The 20,050-nt window shown below is 41.6% G+C and overlaps 2 protein-coding genes across 8 annotated transcripts in view; both read right to left on the reverse strand.

Moving 5' to 3' along the window:
- Positions 1 to 10,559, reverse strand: part of LOC129181209 (suppressor of tumorigenicity 7 protein homolog) — a 37,436-nt gene extending 26,877 nt beyond the window's left edge. For 4 of the 7 annotated variants that reach the window (XM_054776041.1, XM_054776043.1, XM_054776040.1 and 1 more), the window contains exons 1-2: positions 8,965 to 8,983; positions 1,578 to 1,613 (exon numbers count right to left, since the gene is read on the reverse strand). In XM_054776041.1, the coding sequence (XP_054632016.1) occupies positions 1,578 to 1,613; positions 8,965 to 8,968 (40 nt within the window). In that variant the 5' untranslated portion in view covers positions 8,969 to 8,983. Of the gene's footprint in view, positions 1 to 1,577; positions 2,156 to 8,964; positions 8,984 to 10,425 lie in introns of those variants that run through there. The other 3 variants (XM_054776044.1, XM_054776047.1, XM_054776045.1) reach the window with 3 other exon arrangements.
- A 737-nt stretch (positions 10,560 to 11,296) lies between these two features.
- The window catches only part of LOC129181318 (F-actin-capping protein subunit alpha-2), a 31,738-nt gene continuing 22,984 nt past the window's right edge, over positions 11,297 to 20,050 (reverse strand). The window contains exons 5-10 of the mRNA XM_054776373.1: positions 13,702 to 13,908; positions 13,546 to 13,625; positions 13,006 to 13,084; positions 12,840 to 12,911; positions 12,426 to 12,488; positions 11,297 to 12,322 (exon numbers count right to left, since the gene is read on the reverse strand). Coding sequence (XP_054632348.1) covers positions 12,182 to 12,322; positions 12,426 to 12,488; positions 12,840 to 12,911; positions 13,006 to 13,084; positions 13,546 to 13,625; positions 13,702 to 13,908 — 642 coding nt within the window. The 3' untranslated portion in view covers positions 11,297 to 12,181. The remainder of the gene's footprint in view (positions 12,323 to 12,425; positions 12,489 to 12,839; positions 12,912 to 13,005; positions 13,085 to 13,545; positions 13,626 to 13,701; positions 13,909 to 20,050) is intronic.

Genomic DNA, 20,050 nt, shown 5'->3' on the forward strand with positions numbered 1-20,050 from the left:
GCCTCATGCAGTGTATTAACAACTCAACAACATTTGTGCCATATTGTACGCTAACCGGAGAATGCATGCAAACTGAGAAAAATGTGGTGGAAATTTTCTACGTTAAACAAAAAACACACTAACTGAGGCGTACGCTAACCAAGGTTCCACTGTACCCACAAAGCACAATTATGTAGGAAGCAGCTGAGCTAACAAGCAGCATTTTAAACATCATAGTCCAAGACTTGCTCCCATTGAGCATGGTGGATAAATACAGTTTGTTCCTATGTAAAATGTGAATTTAAGAAATAAAACTGTTAATTATCTAAAAAAAATAAACCAATTGTTTGTTCATTAATAAGTGAAATGTCCTATTTCTCTTGTGTATTTAAAAATGCTCGTTAAACAAGCAAAAATGTTTTATCCGATTACTTGATGAATTTTTAGTAGAATACTTGAATTACTCAAATATTCGATAGCTGCAACCCTACACTACATTGCTTGTGCAATACTCGTCCATATCCACACAGGTTTTTCATGTTTTCACCTTTTACTTTTCAAAAACTTTTACTACTTGGAGACATTGTTAGGCTCCAAAACGGTCAAAATGATACGTTTTCAAATTCAGTTTTAGCTAGTCTGGGGTAAACACGTGCTCGTCAAAGGGAGTTTCATCATCATGTCTCAAAGACAACAGTTCTTGCACCTCAAGTTTCGTGTTGAGGAAAAGCACCACATTTCTTACACACCTCTTCTAGCAATTGATTTATGATCAATGATTTACTGAATAATGCAATGATTGCAATAACATTTCACCATAACCCATGTTTAAAAAGCTACAAGCTATGGCTACGGTTTAAAAAACATATAGAGGACAATCCTCTGTCAAACAGACTTGTTGAAAGCATTAAAGCCGACCCTCCGATGACCTCCATTTTTGGCAGGAAGCCCCAATCTCAGATCACAAGGACAAGACAAACTTGGGCTCCAAGACCTGGACTAGAATCTTAGGTCCTGAGAGTGCAGCTATCGCGAGACAGCAGTGTTCCATGGCTCACACATTCTCAACAGCTAACTATACCCTGTACATCTACTTCTCTTGTGTATCACCTGCCATTGCAAGCACTTCACTTTCACCTAAGAACAATGTGAACACCTGCAAGACGGACAAGAGGGGAGGAAAAAGCATCCATTTTCTGATATAATTTTGCAAGAAGACCACATCACACTGTAGATGCACCCAAACAGATGATGACACACAAACACACACACACACACACACACACACACATGCACAGTACTAGGCAAAGAGTGGGAGAATGCAAGGCAGACGCTAAGCTCAGCAAGACGTGCTAGCTTGTAATGCCAACCCTCCGCTCTAAAATGGTAAATCTCAGATTTCTCCCAATGCAATCTGCCACCAGCAACCATGGAGGCTATAACAGGAAGAGAATAGGAAGAGCAGGAGTAGGTGGATCATCAGAAGGAGGACGATGCACAATTATAGTGAGCCTAGATGTTTCCCCTTCCATCCTCTGGTCGACATCATGCACAATGCGCAAACACACAAGAGGTGGGAGGATGGCGGTGGTACTTACATGACGACTCCGTGCCGAACATGGCTGGATCGGGAGCTGTGATGGAGAGAAAAGAGGAGGATAAGGAGGAGGAGAGAGAAGGGGGAGGGTGACAGAGAGAGAGGGAGAGAGTGGAGGTGGTGAGCAGGCAGCTACACAGCAGGGGTCATCAAAGAAAAACACAATGCAGCCGGCCGCCTGTCGCTGCCTCCAGATGCACAAATGTCCCGGTTACACTCGCCGCTTTGGACCACCGCTCACACTCGTGCTCGGACGGCCACCGCTGCAAGAACACCAGAGGCCCGGTGGAGCTTTATGTCACCAAATATCAGTGTTGAACGGCAAGAATCCTTGGCGAATGAGGCCTAGCGCGCTCAGATCCAGGAGGGGTTAGTGGGTCGCATAGCTCCACTTTTTCACGCGTCCATCCTCTGCTTTTGTGTTGTCATACCCCCGCTGGAGTGAGACCAGAGGAGGGTGGGGTGAGAGGGAGAGGCTCTCCTGGTGGGAGGAGAGGAGGGGGGGCGAGCACAAGCACAGACGCTACTGCTGAAGACGAGCGCAGACAATAGCTACACCATCACACATGACGTCACAGCAAGGGGGATAGATGGATGGCTGGATGGACGGAGAAGGAGGAGGTGAGGAGACGGGGGGGGGGGGGGGGGACACACAGACGGGACAGAAAGACATGAAGGGCAAAAGAACAGGAGAGCTATGAATTGCTGTGAAAAGGTAAATGAAAGAAAATAAGATGGAGAAACTGAGTGAGAAGAAGCTCAATTGGCAAATAAGAGAAGACATGCATCACCTATTCTGCAGCTCAAAAAAATGCTCAAAAACGAAAGAAATCCAAGGTGACACACACTGAACGAGGAGAAGACGCCAGAGGAGACAACATGGGAATAATCTAACTGGCGTCTACAAGAAAATAGTCTGCAGCAGTGCATTCACATACACTGAAAATATTCTGGCATGACGCGCACAATGATTAGTCAGGTTGTAATTTTTTTAAAATATATGCATCATTAATTAACTACACGACTCGCAATCATTCCAAAATGCTAATAAAGCTCAAAGCTGAACATTTAAAAAAATAAAAGTCAGCGTTTGTCTCCCGTAAGAGAAAGAACAACTACTGTCCGGAACTGTACTGCACTGAAACTAGTGTGCATACTTATTCATTTTCTCACTTCTTTATTTTCATCATGTGAAAGTCACAATAAAACAATGCAAAATGTACACGTGAACATGTTTTTTGCGACCCTGTTGATTATTTACATGGTCAGCCTCACAGTCAGGAGATAAGGGTAGAACATCTCTGTGTAGTAGGGATGTCCCGATCCGATCTATTTGTGAAGATCGGATATTATCGGCTTCCATCACGAGATCGGGCCAATCCGGTTGCCATGTCACGTTCGTAACTCTGAGCCACACTCCAACATGGTAGGTGCAGTAATTCACCTCAAAGCTGGTTGCCGCTCGGCTCGCGCCACCAGCAAGAAGAAGAAAACACCACCACCGTGCAGATATGTCCGCGGCGTACCGTGGGGAACTTAGTTTCACGTTGTACGTTAGACATTCGGCTGCGTAGCTACAGCGGAAGTTCCCTCTCACTGTGCCCAGACTGCTGGATCATGGTGTAATGAGCTCGCACGAGCAATGCCGCTCTAACCACTGGTTGCTTATACAAGTAATAGTGACCGCACAAACACCGCACATTACTAAACATGTCAAAACGGGGGCAAAAAACCTTAGAAACTCCTCTGTTACAGAACGTGAATGGAAGCTAGCGGGGTTCGCTTAGTTTAGCAAGTGCAGCTGTGTATGTGCATGTGTGTGCTCAGACTGGATGAGTATATTTTCATCGTGTTTTTGAAAAACTGAGTATACAATATATTATCAATGCAAGTTGGTGTAGAATCCCACTGAAAGACTTGTTCCAAATCCAGTCAGTAAAATGTGTTTTGTCCATTTTGCGTGATGAAAAGAAGCCATCTAATAATTGTGCACACTTTGATATAAGGTGTTGATCTCCTTAGGTAACACCCTTCATCACTACACAAATACACACCAGCAGATACCTGGAAAACATGCTAAAAAATCATCATGTGAAACAAATACTCATCATTGTGCATTCAATGTATGCGTGTACACAAAATGATTGCGGACATTCTTCTTCCAACTGTATAGGAAACTAAAAGGACTTGTGTCTGGCTCCTCCAGAAGACAGCAGAGCACTAACCTCCCCCTTTACTCCTCAATAGCCCTCCAGCCTCGCTAAAGACGTCTCCTGGGGTCAAGTTAATTACACAAGAGGTTCCCTCCCAAAAGCAGAAGAGAGGTGAGGAGGAAGTGCAGTGGGATCAGCACAATGATCATTTAGTGGATAACATTAGATGCTCTGGTCCTGGTGGACTAGCACCGCTACCGGCTGTTTGTGGTTTGCTCAGGAGGGACAAGGGGACACGAGTCATTTCTTCCAGTGGTTTACCAAGCCAAGCTTCTCCTGCTCTAGAAATCACACTTTGGTTTGGGTGAAGTTTGCACCAGCTGACAAAAACATTTACACTCACAGTAAAATGAATGCAATGATTTGACAATAACATGTCGTTAGAAGGCGAAAGGAACATAAATAAGGCTGAATCCTAATTCTACCCCTTAGCCCTTCCTCTATATCTTACTCTTTCCCCAACCCCTTAAAACCTAGTGCCAAGGGGAAGAAGCCACTCAGAAATGGGACACCACTTGAGTGTCATTACATTACCCCCTTGCTGGCTGTGACATAGGCAGATGAGATAATTAAATTGTTCATAACAACAGTTTCTGACCATGAAAATCAACAAATGTAAAAACCTTTACCATTACTTCAAGGTTTAAAAAAAGGTTTTGGCCTCGCTCTCCTCCTGTCATTGATGCTCTTCCTACCCCTTCATTTCAAGTCTGGTCCCCGACCAAGAATTGAGACACCACTTCATTCTGGTGAATGCGCAAAATCTAGGGGTAAGGGCTAAGACAAGGGGTAAGGGGTAGAATTGTATGTATGTATGTACTTTATTTATCCCACAGCGGGGAAATTTACTTGTTACAGCAGCAAGCAAGCAAGATACGCAAGTAAAGAGTACAGTGTAAAGAATGCATAGTGACTACAACATGGTTCAGGTGGTGCAGGTGTTGTAGAGCCTGACAGCGGTCGGTATGAAGGACCTGCGGAACCTCTCCTTCTTACACCGTGGGTGTAACAGTCTGCTGCTGAAGGAGCTGCCCAGGGAAACAACAGTGTCATGTAGCGGGTGAGAGGTGTTGTCCATGATGGATGTCAGCTTAGCCAACATCCTTCTCTCCCCCACTTCCTCCACGGGGAATACATACATACATACAATACAATTGGGATACAGCCTTAGTCACTTGTGGCTCATAACTACACTTTTGTCTATTAACTCCAAAAAAATAAAATCGTGAGGGCATACATAATCATCTGGACAATGATGTCAGTTCATGTTTGTTTCCTGTTTACACACAGGAAATAACGCATTACAAGCCGACCAATCACAGCCTTAACTGGCAACTTCATAGCTCGAGGATTTTTTGCGAGGTAAACGTCACGCTACACCAAAAGGTCTTGGGGGGTGGGGAGGAGCCAGCCGGCGTCGAATAATGCAGTCGCATTTTTTAGGCTTAAACAAGAAAACTGAAACCAGCGAAATGCAAAAAAATGTGTACCTGAGAGCAGTAAAGTCTGCCTAAAGGATTTTCAAACTTAAAAAATAAGGACGCTGAAAAAGTTAATTTCTGCTGCTAAATCTGCCTAACAACAGATTTTGGTATTTCTTATGTTAAACATAACGAGAGTAAGCAGGCATGTGGTTGTACATCCTGGCACTTTGCCCGACTGGCACAGCCTAAACCATCATGGCCCAGGTGAACTGTGCTGCTAATCAAGTACGTCAATGACTAATTTGAGACGTTGCCCAATGAAAGCATCTCTTCAGTGCCGCTGCATTCATGAAGCGTTTAAGGCTGAACAGTGCACACCTCAGCCCGCCCCCGCTTGCGCCACATGCCAGCAAACACCCCCGAAAAAAGAAATACATCTCCTGGCGGTTGCCAAGCAACAAAAAATAAGCATGAGAGAAGAAGTGTGGGCGTGCATCGGTGAGGGGAAAAACGAGGAGTGGGATCAAGGATGAACATGGGTTAAATAAAAAGGTCAGGATGGGATCAGAAGACCACCGAGGATTGTTTAGACCTCCCTTCAAGACAATGGCTTCTCAAATTACGAATTAGGGCTGGAAATGGTTAATGTCCTCACTGTTTCACCATCTCATATGGCCAACAGAAATAGAGAAGAGCATAATCAACCCAAAAAATGTTGAGGAAAATGAGGGGGGTGATGGTCATATCACACCCATTCACCCTCTAAACACACCCAGAAGGTCACCACCAATCCAATAAAGTACAAACGTTTCTGCTTTGACTTCATCACAGCATTTTCCCTGTCTGCCAACGTGCTGACCTTTCTCTCACTCGGCCAGAGCCCCCACATAGTGGGTCCACATGGCGGGTCCCATATTAGAAACCAGCTGTGACAGCCTCAGGGTGTGCGTTGGATTACAACTTTGAGTGCAAAGGCTTGAATGGTGATCCAGGCTTTCTGAGACAGGTTCTCAGCAGTCAGACAGAAAGTGGACAAGTAAAAAAACTTTGATTTTGGACTTTCTTGTAGGCCAGGCATAAAGTCAAGCAGTAAGACGTTCACAGGCTGTCAAATACATGCCAAAGCAACAGGTGGCGCTATCACAACTGTAAGCCCATTTTAGCCAATCAGAGTGAATGGACTGGATTCCTCTATATCACACTTGAAAAGAAAGTTAACAACCAACAAGCATAAAAACTCTCCATAAAACGATGCTCACTGTAACGTCAAACCATATTACATATTGAAAAGGCATGAATGTCTTCACTGTGCCTGGAAAACATCACTCTTGTGGCCTAAAACACAGTTTGCATCAAGACTAAAAGGCCACAACACATACTATATACATCTGTGTGGACATTTGGCTTACAAAAGTAGCACTGACCTTTTCAGTCTGATGGCTGCACATCTAAGTCATTTTCCAAAGCTCTATAAACATCAACTAAAAATATACAACCTGAAAATTTGAAAATAAGTGTGACCTTCAAGTACTGAAATTTCACGGACGGTTGTAGCAATCCTGGCCCACAGCAATGGAAAAAAGGGCCGAGTTTAAGAGCATGGAGGACTTGACTATGGATTTGACTATGTTCACATGGTTGTTTGAACTAGTTTGTTTGAGAATACACACCAACAAGCGTGACTGATGAAGAATGTCTCCTCCTAAAAAGGAGAGGGGAACCTCTTCATGCTGTGAGAGGTAAGTGAAAGTTTTCCAACAGTGAAGGTTTTGCCGAAAAAGAGTTTTCAATTTCCTCTAAGACAGATAAAATGACTGTACCGGTACTCTAAACCAGTGGTCGACCCATTATCGGCCCCAGGGCCAATATTTGGAATTTTGACATACATCTCTAACGGTCTTTATTTAAATCTGACGGCTAATATCAAGAATCAATTTAAAACTGTGTTATTTCGGCTCAGATGCAGCCGCGCCACTCTATCGCTCCTGCCAGCTGCGACTTCTGTCTCCAGCATTGCTCCACCCACAGCTTGGTTAAGCAAACCACGGAAAGCGTTGGTGGCTCTAAAGCAGACGCTGTCCTCACACACACATGGCTGAGAGGGAAGCCCGGAGAGCAAACACACATGTCAAGGTAAAAGCAGAAAACTCTCGCGAAATTGTAATAAATATCCCAGTGCTCGACATCTCACAACTACTAACGTTACAGGGAGCAGCAGAATAAAGTAAGAGCGGAGTAAACAACAGCTCTGCTAGTTCGTAGTACCTCCCAACATGTCTGTGAATTACTTGAAAGAAGGCTTCTGATAATGTCGCCAGTCAATTGGAGGGAAGCACGCCAAGGTGGACGCTGGTTAGCGCACCATAACATTAGTTCACCAGTCTATGTATAAATTGTCCATAGGTATGAATGTGAGTGTGAATGGTTGTTTGTATATATGTGCCCTGCGATTGGCTGGCGACCAGTCCAGGGTGTACCCCGCCTGTCACCCAAAGTCAGCTGGGATAAGCTCCAGCATACCCCCGCGACCCTAATGAGGAGAAGCGGTATAGAAAATGGATGGATGGAGAATGTATGGAATGTGGAGAATAGTGTGTGTTTGCGTGAAAATCACATGAAAATCTCCACAGCTCAAGACTACTACAATAACATAACGTTAAGAACGGAGTAAACACAAGGGACAGCTTTGCTAGCTCGTAGTACGTCCCGATATGTCTGTGAATCACTTGAAACAATGCTGTTGGTAATTAATGTGGAAATGTCTGTGATTGTAGAAGCCTGTGTGTGTGATTGTGACAGAGTAAGAAATTCAATTCAGTCTTGTTTGGTTGCAGGGAAGTACGCTAAGATGAAGGCTGAAAAAATTCAGTTAGCTATCATACAAGTTTTTATTTCACTTTACAAGAGTTGCTGCTGAGCTTGTAAACTCCCTGTACTTTTTGTTGTGTTTGAATTTAAAACAAAGATAACTTATAATTAAATGTTACTTTATTTACTGTGGAAACATTTCAGGGAGCTATTTATGTAAGTTTTTATTCAACTTCTATGAGATGCGTCTGAGTCTAGGAACTCCATGCTCTTCTGGAGCTATTTTTCTATTTCTTTGGTTAAATAAACATAATTTAGCCGGTTAAAGTTAAGTGTTTGTATTACTCAACATTTTTACGCCAATTTTTACACTTTTACTGCAAATGAATATCGGTTCCAAATATCGGTTATCGGCCTCCTTAAGTACTAATAATCGGCATGGTTCTTAAAAAAAACATATTGGTCGATCTCTACTCTAAACATGTGACACTGCAGTTCATCCATCATTTTCTATATGCCACTTGTCCTCATTAGAGTCACGGGTGAGCTGGAGCTTATCTCAGCTGACTTGTGGCGAGAGGCGGGGTACTGATCACCAGCCAATCACAGGGCACATATAGACAAACAAGCATTCATGTCTATGGACAATTTACAGTCTCCAATTAACCTAACATTAAGGCTTTTGGAATGTGGGCGGAAGCAGGGGTACCCAAAGAAAACCCACCCATTCACACTCCATTTCCTGGCCAACATGCTAACTACTTTGACACAATGCGGCCCCATAGCAGTTCATATTTGTCATTTTTTATTTTAAATACTTTGGAACGTCTAGATATTTTGAGGTCATATCATACAAAATTTCACCAAAATCTTTGGAAAAATACATCTCTTTTGCAATTATCAGTGTTTCTATGACAGTTATGAATGTTAAAATGTCACTTACACATTGTAGGCCTAGTAAACATTCATGATGACCACAGCTTGACCCTGGAACAGATTATTTTTACAGTCAAAGCTCGGCTTGAGGCTAGTTTTAAGAGCATGGAGGGATGAATTTGACTACATTCACATGGTTGTTTGAAGTAGTTTGTTTGAGAATGCACACCAAATAAATGTGACTGATGATAGATTTAGTCAATTTTCCCATGATTCAGATATTGTCAAAGGTTTTCCCTGAAATTTTGCCTCGGTTTTCGTACAATATTACACCCATCAAACTAGTCTGGTGGCCCTGTACTGTATTGTTCCACAAAATTGAGTGCCCAAACAAAGCACCCTACGCGTTGCTGACTCATTATCCGTGAATTTTTTTAAAATTGAGTGTGACTGCTAAATAACCTGCCATGGGGCCAAACAAAGTTGGGAGTGCCAGCACTTTGATAAAGAAGGTGAGAAACATTACTGAATTCCATCTCGGCAGGCTGTACGGGAGGTCTGCATCAACCATAAATTCCATCCATTCGTCATTAATAATTATTTTGCGCTTTGTTGTCTTCATGTAAAACTATAATTATTCTTTATAAAATTTATTTTTTGTTCATATGTTTGTCCATGGTTCATTTTGGGTGTCTGAAACAAATTTCATACGTTTCGGTTTTCATCTGACCTTTCGGAACAAATTAATGACAAAAAATGAGGTTTCACTGTACTTCCATTGTTTCCTTTGGGGAAAACTAGATTCTTAACAATTTAGTTGTAGTTGTGCGTGTATATAATAGACAAACTATATACATAAACAGACATTTTGCTAAATGAGTAGCTCTTTGACATTGTCAATGACAAGTGAGCATTATTATATTAGCAAAGGCACTTGCATTGGATCTCTTTAGATTGAGCAGATGCACAGGTGCAGGTGAGTTTGCATTGAAATAAGGAAAATGGATACATAGGAAATGGTAGTTACAATACAGTCTACAAGACAAATAGCTTCTTCCATGTGTTTGTTTGCTATGACAGCAGCAGGACCCATGAAGCCAACTGACATTGGCCACCTGATTGGGGTTAACACCTTTGAAGCCTTAAGTCACTTATTGTGAAAATAACAATCTAGTCTAATATAGTATTACCAATATATTACTATTATATTGCAATCTATTATATAGACATCAAGCACATAGTCAAGCAGCAATTACTAACAATGTTAAGGACAGGTAATCACTTTTAAGTACATTTAATTCAAACAAACACTTTAGCGAGGTTTTATAGTCAGGTAAATATAACCCACGACAAAGCAGAAAATGTATTCAGCTTTGCCCCATTTAAACTTGGCTCAACAGTAGCCACAGTTAGCTAGCTAGCGAGCCAGCTAACCTGATCAAAGTTTGTTTTAAAAGTGGAGGCTCTAATAGTGTCAGCAAGGTGGGAATGTTTTAAAAGTAACATGTGTGCGTATGTAGGAGCTCACCTTAGTTTGCGGTAGTCAGATCCTTATTCCTGAATTTCGCATTTCCAGCAGCTGCTCCTAACATGTGCCCCGTACCCAGCGGCGGTACACCGTATGCTCTGCGGACGTGTCTGTCTGCTCGCTGGTTGCCAGGCTAGGTAGCTTTAGCCGAGCTAACACTGCGGCCAGTTAATCCCCTCGCCCACCTCACGATGTCGCTGTTAATTCCCTTCGACTAAATAACTTATCATATAGAAAAAACGAAACGTTCATTTATGAAATGTAAAAGTAGCAATAACCTAACTTGATGGTGAAGTGTCTCCCTTATTGCCTGCTTACAAATTTTGCAATCTTTCTTGTATGTATAGTTACTCATACATACTGTATATTTAAAAGTTTTATTTATTTATTTCTTTTTACCAATCCTTTAAGGTTCCAAACACTATACATTATGCATAAACATATTTTGGGACAGGCACATACATGACAGCAAAATTAATATTACCCTTACGCTGGGCACGTAAAAACATGCCAATAAACTTTCTCAAGTCATTTTGTACGTTTAATTGTAACTGCTGCATCTCTGACGCTAAAATACCATATTGCTCAACAGCAACGCAAAGCTTTGAAGGCTATACGTTTTTTAATGATACTAGCGTTGAACAATGTATCAGCAAAGTGAGATGTGATGCGTCATAGCAATGTTTTTAAAAAAATGCTTTGTGTTTTACCAGCGTACTAGTTTCCATTACAAGACAGGACATGACTTTTAATGCAGCAATAAGTCAAGAGTTTTTCACATCCTGTATCATCCCATAAGACATAACAGGTGAACTATGCTAATTATCTACATTTTTACTTACAGAAAGACACCAGGAATTGTGAGACTTTGAATAGAAAATTTGTTATTTAATGCAACATAAGTGTGACTGAATTACAATTGATCTCATGGAAATAATCACCAAACCGACAGAGGATGTTTCATATAGGTATATATATATATTACAGTATGCCTTGTTATATAATACAGTCAGGCTCTGTTTAGTAAAAATAAGCACTGGAGGAGGATGTGATACGTTTTCACTTTATTGTAAGTTTGATATTATATGCACATTATGATTTAGCAGTTGACGACTGGTTATTGAAGCTTGTTAGGTGGTCAGAGAGCTCCGGGCGAGTCAACAAGGTCATTCAGTCAGGAGTGCTGCAAGCTTGAGATCCCACAAACAGGCCAGACAGTGGAGGAAAGTACCAAAAATAACTGGAAAAAAATAAATGTTTTTGCAGAGCATTGAGACCAATAAGCACAGAGAAACTTCTTTTTGTTGACGCTGAGTAATTCATTAAGACTCAATTTTTCCTTTAGGCCAAAATAACTGAGCAGGTTTTTGAATGCAGAATGGAAAACTCCACTTTTCAGCAGGGTGCACAGAGGGCGCGGTCTCAGCGACACGATGATATTGCACGTGAGAACTGTTGGTTTTTGCATACGAGTGCGTGCCCTCTTTTCCTATGTCACTCTTATATTTTCTCCAATCGTTCTAGCTCGGATAGACAGTGGCACTAAGAGTGTATTAAAAACAAAAAAACATGAATAAAAGGAGACATCCAATGAGTTAATTTGACATCTTGTCGTGAGACCAAAACCCTTCTTTCCCCCCAACTTCTCTAATTTTTGTACAAAGACAATACAACTATCCAGTCATGCAACATTGTTTGAGGGGTGTGTGTGTGTGTGTGTGTGTGTGTATGTTTTGTGAGGCGGGGGTGTTAGTTTTTAAGCATTCTGCATCTCCTTGCCGAGCTTGTAGCTCAGGATCTTATTCCAGTCGATCTTGGTGCGTGTCACAGGAAGCTGGCGGCGTAAGGCTTTGAAGGTAGTTTCCGACATGGTCTGATAATTCTCGTTGATGGCCGTCTGGAGATAAAGACAGCAAAGGACAAGAGAGACTCGCTTGAATTTAGATGTTCTTGAGCTTTAGAGCATTGAACACAGAATGTTCTGTCTTGCTTGTGCATACTTGATAGTCGTTCTCTGCAGCTTCCATGATCTGGACAAACCTACTTGCGGTTGAAGTCTCATTCTGCAAGAACACAAAAGGGGATCATTTTGAGACAAGAGCAGGTGCCTCCAGGCCAAGATGTCTAAGAAACACATTCAGGAGGACTCGATCCATTCATCTTCTATCGCAAATCCTGTTCAGGGTCGCGAAGAGCTGACGTTAGGTGAGAGGCGTGATGCTCTCTGTACTTGTCACCAATCGGTCACAGGTCTCATACATGCACACAACCATTCACACATTCACTGAGCGACATAACGATCATTTTGGAGAACTATGGGTGTATAATGAGTGAGTCCATCAAATGAGAATCTGTTTTGACTGAGAGGACATTCCTTTGGGCTAGTAATCATGACACTTGTTGGTGTTACTTACAGAAACAGACAAGGAATCCTGCACCTCCTTATGGCTCACCAGCTGGACGTTGCCATCCTCGTAGTAATGAACCTGCACAAAAAAACCTTAGTGGGCGCAAGACTGGCAGAAAAAGTTTGGACACCCCCGCTGTGGACAATGTTAAAGACGCCTTAAAAGAAATTACCTGAATCTTCATGATTCCTGCAACTTGAGTGGTGGATGGAGAGATTGTAAATTTCCATTCTGACCTCCAGCGTCCATTCCTGGGTGCAGGAATACACAAGAATTGTTTAATTGAAGTTTTTGTAATGACACTGTTTGACAATGACCTTCTATGATGACGCTTTTGTAGAATGCACTGCAGCTAACTTGGCACTTACTAAAATAAATAATTACATATATATATATAGGAGTCCTGTGTAGATGGTGCGGTGGCATTGCTCCCGACAGGCCGTCAGCAGAGTCAATCCTAACGCAAAGAGGATGGCTCCTTATCCAGTGAGATTAATGTCATCAGAAACAGCTCAGTGATGCTTATGAAGCCCACCATGGTTAAAGCTCTCACAGTTAACTGCCAATTAAGGGCCAAAGTTTTCATCTTTTCACTTTAAATTCTGAAAAGCTGGCAGGTGTTTTCTGAGAAAATGTGTTTTCACTTTGACTTACTCCCCAGTCCTGCATAGATAAAAAAAAAAAAACTGTCATGATCATGTGCTCAACATACCAGAAGTTTTTGGGCTGAAATTGATGGCACTCGATGCACACAATGATGGTTTGCTGCCCGTCAATGGTTTTCCCGTAAATCTGACAAAAAAGGAGAAGATTTTCCTATCAGCAGTGACAAGAGAGATGCTTTGAAGCAGTTTGGAGGCAAACATACGGTGCAGACGCCATTAGGGTAGTGCTCCTTGACGTAGGCTCTGACGGCCAAGTCCACGGCGCTCCTCCAGTCTTCCATGGAGCTGTCCACATCGTGAGGCCGCGGGTCACTGGCCTCCTTCCTCAGGTGGTCGTACGTGAAGGAGATCTTGTTCTTGGGGTCCAAGACGCGGCCGTTGCCAAGGTCCCCATGCTCTGTGATTAAGACCTGTGACGACACAAACAGGAACAATGAGTGATTTGACACACTAACTGTGTACAATGAATCCTGATTAATCGCATTTTGTCCATAGTTAACTCTTTTAATCACAATCACAGATAAAAGTTTTTAATCTATAATAAATAGGGATGTAAATCTGTTTTAAACAATTCGATACCCATCTAGATAGATGGGTTAAGATACAATTAAAAAAACTATATATTTAAAAAACAGAATGATTCGATACAGTGTACAAACAATACAATTTGATTCAACGGTTACATTTGTTGATGTAGACATTAATCTTACATTACAAAATAAAAAGAGGCCAATTCTAGTGGCATTCTTACAGTATTTTCAAATGTGCAAAAGAGCACATCTTATCTCCAAACATGCTGTAAATCAGCAACCACCGGGCCATGAGAAATGTTCCAGCGCAATGATAAAAAATAAATAAATAAATAAACACAATAATTTGTCAATAACTACATAAAAATGTATGTGAAGGGACATCAATTTTGGAAATATGAGCCATCACCTATATAAAAATAATATACAGTTCAAACCCACCCAGTTTTTGCATGTTTAATGCAAGCGGCATCTTGTCCCACTTTGTTCAACAGTCCTTGAACGCACCATCTAACATTCTCCCACACTGCACAGATAACTATACTGTATTTTCCCTCTTTTTCTTTCACCTCATATTTATTTGGTCCCAAATGCTGATACTATGTGAGAATGCATAAATGCTATTTAGATCCATTCTCGTCTTCAGTCATGGTCACATTGACACAAGCCCCCAAATAGCTGTCCTCGGCTATGCCTGCCGCTAACTAGCAGCTCGTAACCTAAATTTTAGTTCGCAGTTCAAAGCAAAAAAAAAAATCAGCCGAGAGACGGCTCGCATCTAAAAAAAACACTCGTTAGTTGGGACACTATGCCAAGGCACCACTGTATAAAGGACAAAAAAAACCCTGTGGTGCAGTAGTAACTTTTCCCTGGCATTTGAGAGGCAATGTACTCCCTGACTACTCAACTCACAGTGACAGTAGATGCAAATAACTTTGGTCTTGTCAAGCGAGCCATCTGCTAGGGCTTTGAAGCTAAACTTACCATTCAAAACACCCTTTTCTTTGTCCATTTCTGCTTAATATTTATTCCCGATTGTCGCTCCACATCCACCGCTGCATTTCCTGAAACTACGGCGTGAGCTGATGGTCAACCACAACATGCACACGTTAATAGTGCGTCAAAAAAATATTGCTGTTAAAGGAAAACCTGTTAACGCATTATTAACTTTGACAGCCCTAGTTTTAACACATGTAATGTGTTTGTGGGATGCATAGTGATTCTATTTCAAGCTCCTTTGACAGCTCATGTTGGATGATGTACTAATGAAGTGGGCAGAAAGTCTGCAAACAGGACCAAAAAGAGCAACAGATGTGAAAAGAAGGCGTACAATGAGGTTTCCATCACCAACACTCCAGCAGTGCTGCTGGCTACGTGTCGGGGGAATTAATATGCGGCGTGGGAATGCTGGGACATGATGACATCTTGACGTAACATACTGCAATCATTGCTGGTGTTGACATTAACTTATTCACCAACACTAAAGTTGTTTGTGACGGTACCCTGATAGATGCTGCGTTTGTTGTGAAGTATTCCATTTGAGACACACTTCAATATGTACTTAGTTTGTGAAGGCGCACATTTTGACAGTGTCGTACTGTCTCAAATCCACTACAGTGTTCCCTCGCTTGATCGTGGTTCACCTTGTGCGGAGTCAGTGTTTCGTGGAATTTTTTAGTGCTTTGTTTTTGTTTTATTACAGCGTATGAACGCTGTTACAGGCTGAGCCTGGCCCTTTAAGAAGAATTGCATTGTGGGAAGTTCAGTGTCTTATTTCTTCCCTCTCTCGTCTGTCTGCACGGCCCCATTGTTTTCTGCGTGCTGATTGGCTGCAGACCACTGTCAATCTCCTTCGTGCCGTCCTGGCATGTCTCCTGTGTCATCGCTAGCCAGCTAGCTTGTAAATTAATCTTTGGTTCGCCTGCAGCAATATGTTTTAACAAGGATAATAAAAACGCTACAGTACAGCAAAACGGCACCAAGATGAAAAGACACGGTCACATGGCTGAAATATGCGTGAGAGACTTAATAATTTCTTGTGTTGATCATTAAAATTCAAACGAAGGTTTGACCTTTTTAAAACAAGAGAGAAATGTGAGAAAATGTTATGACCTGTCTGACAAAAGTGTATTAAGTGTATGGTGAGGGGTTTTACAGCCTTATAACATACAGTGGTATGAAAAAGTATCTGAAACTTTTGGAATTTCTCACATTTCTGCATAAAATCACCATCAAATGTGATCTGATCTTTGTCAAAATCACACAGATGAAAAAACTGTGTCTGCTTTAACTAAAACCACCCAAACATTTCTAGGTTTTCATATTTTAATGAGGATGGCATGCAAACAATGACAGAAGGGGGAGGAATAAGTAACTGAACCCTCACATTTAATATTTTGTGGCCCCCCCCTTTGGCAGCAATAACTTCAACCAGACACTTCCTGTAGCTGCAGATCAGTCTGGCACATCGATCAGGACTAACCTTGGCCCATTCTTTTCTACAAAACTGTAGTTCAGTCAGATTCCTGGGATGTCTGGCATGAATCGCTGTCTTGAGGTCATGCCACAGCATCTCAATGGGGTTCAAGTGTGGACTTTGACTTGGCCACTCCAGAACGTGTATTTTGTTCTTCTGAAACCATTCTGAAGTTGATTTACTTCTGTGTTTTGGATCATTGTCTTGTTGCAGCATCCATCCTCTTTTTAGCTTCCACTGTCTGATAGACGGCCTCAGGTTTTTCTGCAAAACATCCCGATAAACTTTTGAATTCATTTTTCCATGAATGATTGCAAGTTGTCCAGGCCCTGAGGCAGCAAAACAGCCCCTAACCATGATGCACCCTCCACCATGCTTCACGGTGGGGATGAGGTGTTGATGTTGGTGAACTGTTCCATTTTTCCTCCACACATGACGTTGTGTGTTCCTCCCAAACAATTCAACTTTGGTTTCATCAGTCCACAAAATATTTTGCCAAAACTTCTGTGGAGTGTCCAAGTGCCTTTTTGCAAACATTAAACGAGCAACAATGTTTTTTTAGACAGCAGTGGCTTCATCTGTGGAGTCCTCCCATGAACACCATTCTTGGCCATTGTTTTACATATAGTTGATGTGTGCACAGAGATATTGGACTGTGCCAGTGATTTCTGTAAGTCTTTAGCAGACACTCTAGGGTTCTTTTTTACCTCTCTGAGGATTCTGCGCTGAACTCTTGGCGTCATCTTTTGTGGACGGCCACTCCTTGGGAGAGAAGCAACGGTGCCAAACTCTCTCCATTTGTAGACAACTTCTCTGACTGTCGATTGATGAACATCCAGACTTTTACAGATGGTTTTGTATCCTTTCCCAGCTTTATACAAATAGACAATTCTTGATCGCAGGTCTTCAGACAGCTCTTTTGAACGAGCCATGGTGCACATCAGACAATGCTTCTCATCAAGACAATTCTTACCAATTCTGTGTGTTTTATAGTGGGCAGGGCAGCTTTAAACCACTCATCAGTGATTGGGCACACACCTGACTTGAATTGTTTGGTAAAAATTGGTTTCAATTGCTCTTTAAGTCTCCTTAGGCAGAGGGTTCAGTTACTTATTCCTCCCCCTTCTGTCATTGTTTGCATGCTATCCTCATTAAAATATAAAAACCTATAAATGTTTGGGTGGTTTTAGTTAAAGCAGGCACAGTTTTTTCATCTGTGTGATTTTGACAAAGATCAGATCACATTTGATGGTGATTTTATGCAGAAATGTGAGAAATTCCAAAAGGTTCAGATACTTTTTCATACCACTGTATATAATACTTGTACAAAAGTGAAGTTGGCTACTTCGCTGATTTCACATATTGTGTGCTATTTTGGAAACCTACCCCTGCGTGATAAACGAGGGAACACTTTTAATTATGAATTTCTACCACTTGAGTTTGTCCCTCCCCTCAAGCTATGTAGCGAAGATGGTGACTATTGAGGGCGGTGTCTATCACTGTGCACTCACCATACACTCACGCCAAATGCATAGTGTAAGCATGGAAGTGTGCCAATTGGGACACAGCCAGGATCTCATTAGGCCGCACCCTCTCCCATTACACAAATACATGGCAGCAGCAGATATGATTCCATCTAGGGCTGAGCGATATGTTGATATTTTTAAAATATCAATACTTCTTTTAAGCACAATATCAAAAACAAACATATGGTTCATATCAATATAGAATGGATTTGGATTCTGGCGTCTTGGCAAGGAGGTCTGCCTTGCTCATCACTGCTGTGTGTCAGCGCTCCTTAGCGGGGCGGCACACTGTATAGTAGAGATCCACGCATCTTCGAGGCGCGATGCCACTGGGGTGGAGCTCGCCCTGTTTACAAAGCAGGATCTCAAACAAAATTTTTTTCTTAATCTTCATTAAATGACTACTCACTACACTCATGCTTCATTCGGACTTCCCTGTCAGTGTGTCAGATGGAAGAACGATGTGTGAAAAACAAGTATCCCTAACTACAAGAGAAAAGGTGGAGGCTAATCTGAACGTAATTATGCCGTCTAGACCAGTGTTTTTCAACCTTTTTTGCGCCAAAGCACATTTTTTTTATTGAAAAAAACACGAGGCACACCACCAGCCGAAAATGCTAACAAATGAACTCTGTAGCCTATATTGACAACATAATTTTTTTCTCATCACAGTGTCAGTGTACGAATCAAATAAACAAAAATAAAAAGTATTTTAGAATCATTCACATTTCTACTCGCTCAGTGTGAAACCTGTGCCTTTTTGTATGAACACAGAGCTAATAATATAACAATATTCACTCTTCCTCAACAACTCTCTTTTGGAGATGGTGTTTCACCTTACTTGTGACCAGCGCATTGTTGGATAGCTTTTCACCACACACCAAGCCCAACGTAGTCGTTTCCTTGCATCTCCAGTGAAAGTCAATCCAAATGAAAGACAGCTAGTATTGCCTCGCGCAAGAGATTTTGCTTCAGCTATCCATCTTTGCTTTCTTTTGACCTCCACTCATACTTGGGCCTTCATATGGGTCCGAATTTTTTCCAGGGTGCAGTTCAGAGTTAGCATCTTTCCTTTTCAAAAACTTCTCTATCACTGTTTCGTTAGCCACAATGCCACGGTCACCGCCATCTGACTATCCATGCATTGATTATTTTGCCTGTACAAAGCAATTAGCTACCTGTTGCCACCTACTGATATGGAAGTGTATTACATGGTTACGCTGCCAATCACTACTGGACAGTACAGACACTCGGCAATGGCACATTATTTGCGGATAATAATTAGGTGAAATTGGATACTTTCCCATTGCACGCCAGACAATCCCTCACGGCACACTAGTGTGCCACGGCACAGTGGTTGAAAAACACTGGTCTAGACTTTGAGAGGCGCTAGCCAAGATAAAATGTTTAAATTATTTTATTTTGATGAAGGGATGGGCTATTTTAAATTAAACTAAGAATCAAGTTTATTTGTAGTTCTAAACGTAATTAAGGTGTTTTTACTCACTTTTTTGTCTCTTCATGAGGTTCTGCTTTATTTCATATATTTTTCTTTTGTGCTGTTGGTATTAGCTGAGGATTTGAGCATAGCTAAAGGTTTGTTATAAAGAACATTGGTTATATTTTACTCTATTTCAAACAGAATGGACAATTTTATCTTAGCAGCTTTTTTCTATAAGATTGTTTTCATTTTAATGAAACCACTTGGCACACACACTTATTTGTCTACATATACTTTATCTAAACTCACTTTTTTTTTCTTTTCTTGGGAGAATGAACAGAATAAGATTTTCATTGCATGGTATAACTGCTGTTTTACTATGCACATGACAATAAAACTCTCTTGTATCTTGTATCTTGTATCTTTTTTGGGAAAAAAAAACAAAAAACATTGAGATATCCAGTCAAACTTGTCTATAGCGGCCACTAGAGGGAGTCTGCAAAAGTGGCCGCTATAGACAGGTGGCCTCTATAGCCAGGTTGGCGTCCAGTTTGAATGTTGACCAGAAGAGGAAAAAAA

The sequence above is a fragment of the Dunckerocampus dactyliophorus genome, chromosome 5, assembly GCF_027744805.1.
Source record: "Dunckerocampus dactyliophorus isolate RoL2022-P2 chromosome 5, RoL_Ddac_1.1, whole genome shotgun sequence".
Lineage (NCBI taxonomy): Eukaryota > Metazoa > Chordata > Actinopteri > Syngnathiformes > Syngnathidae > Dunckerocampus > Dunckerocampus dactyliophorus.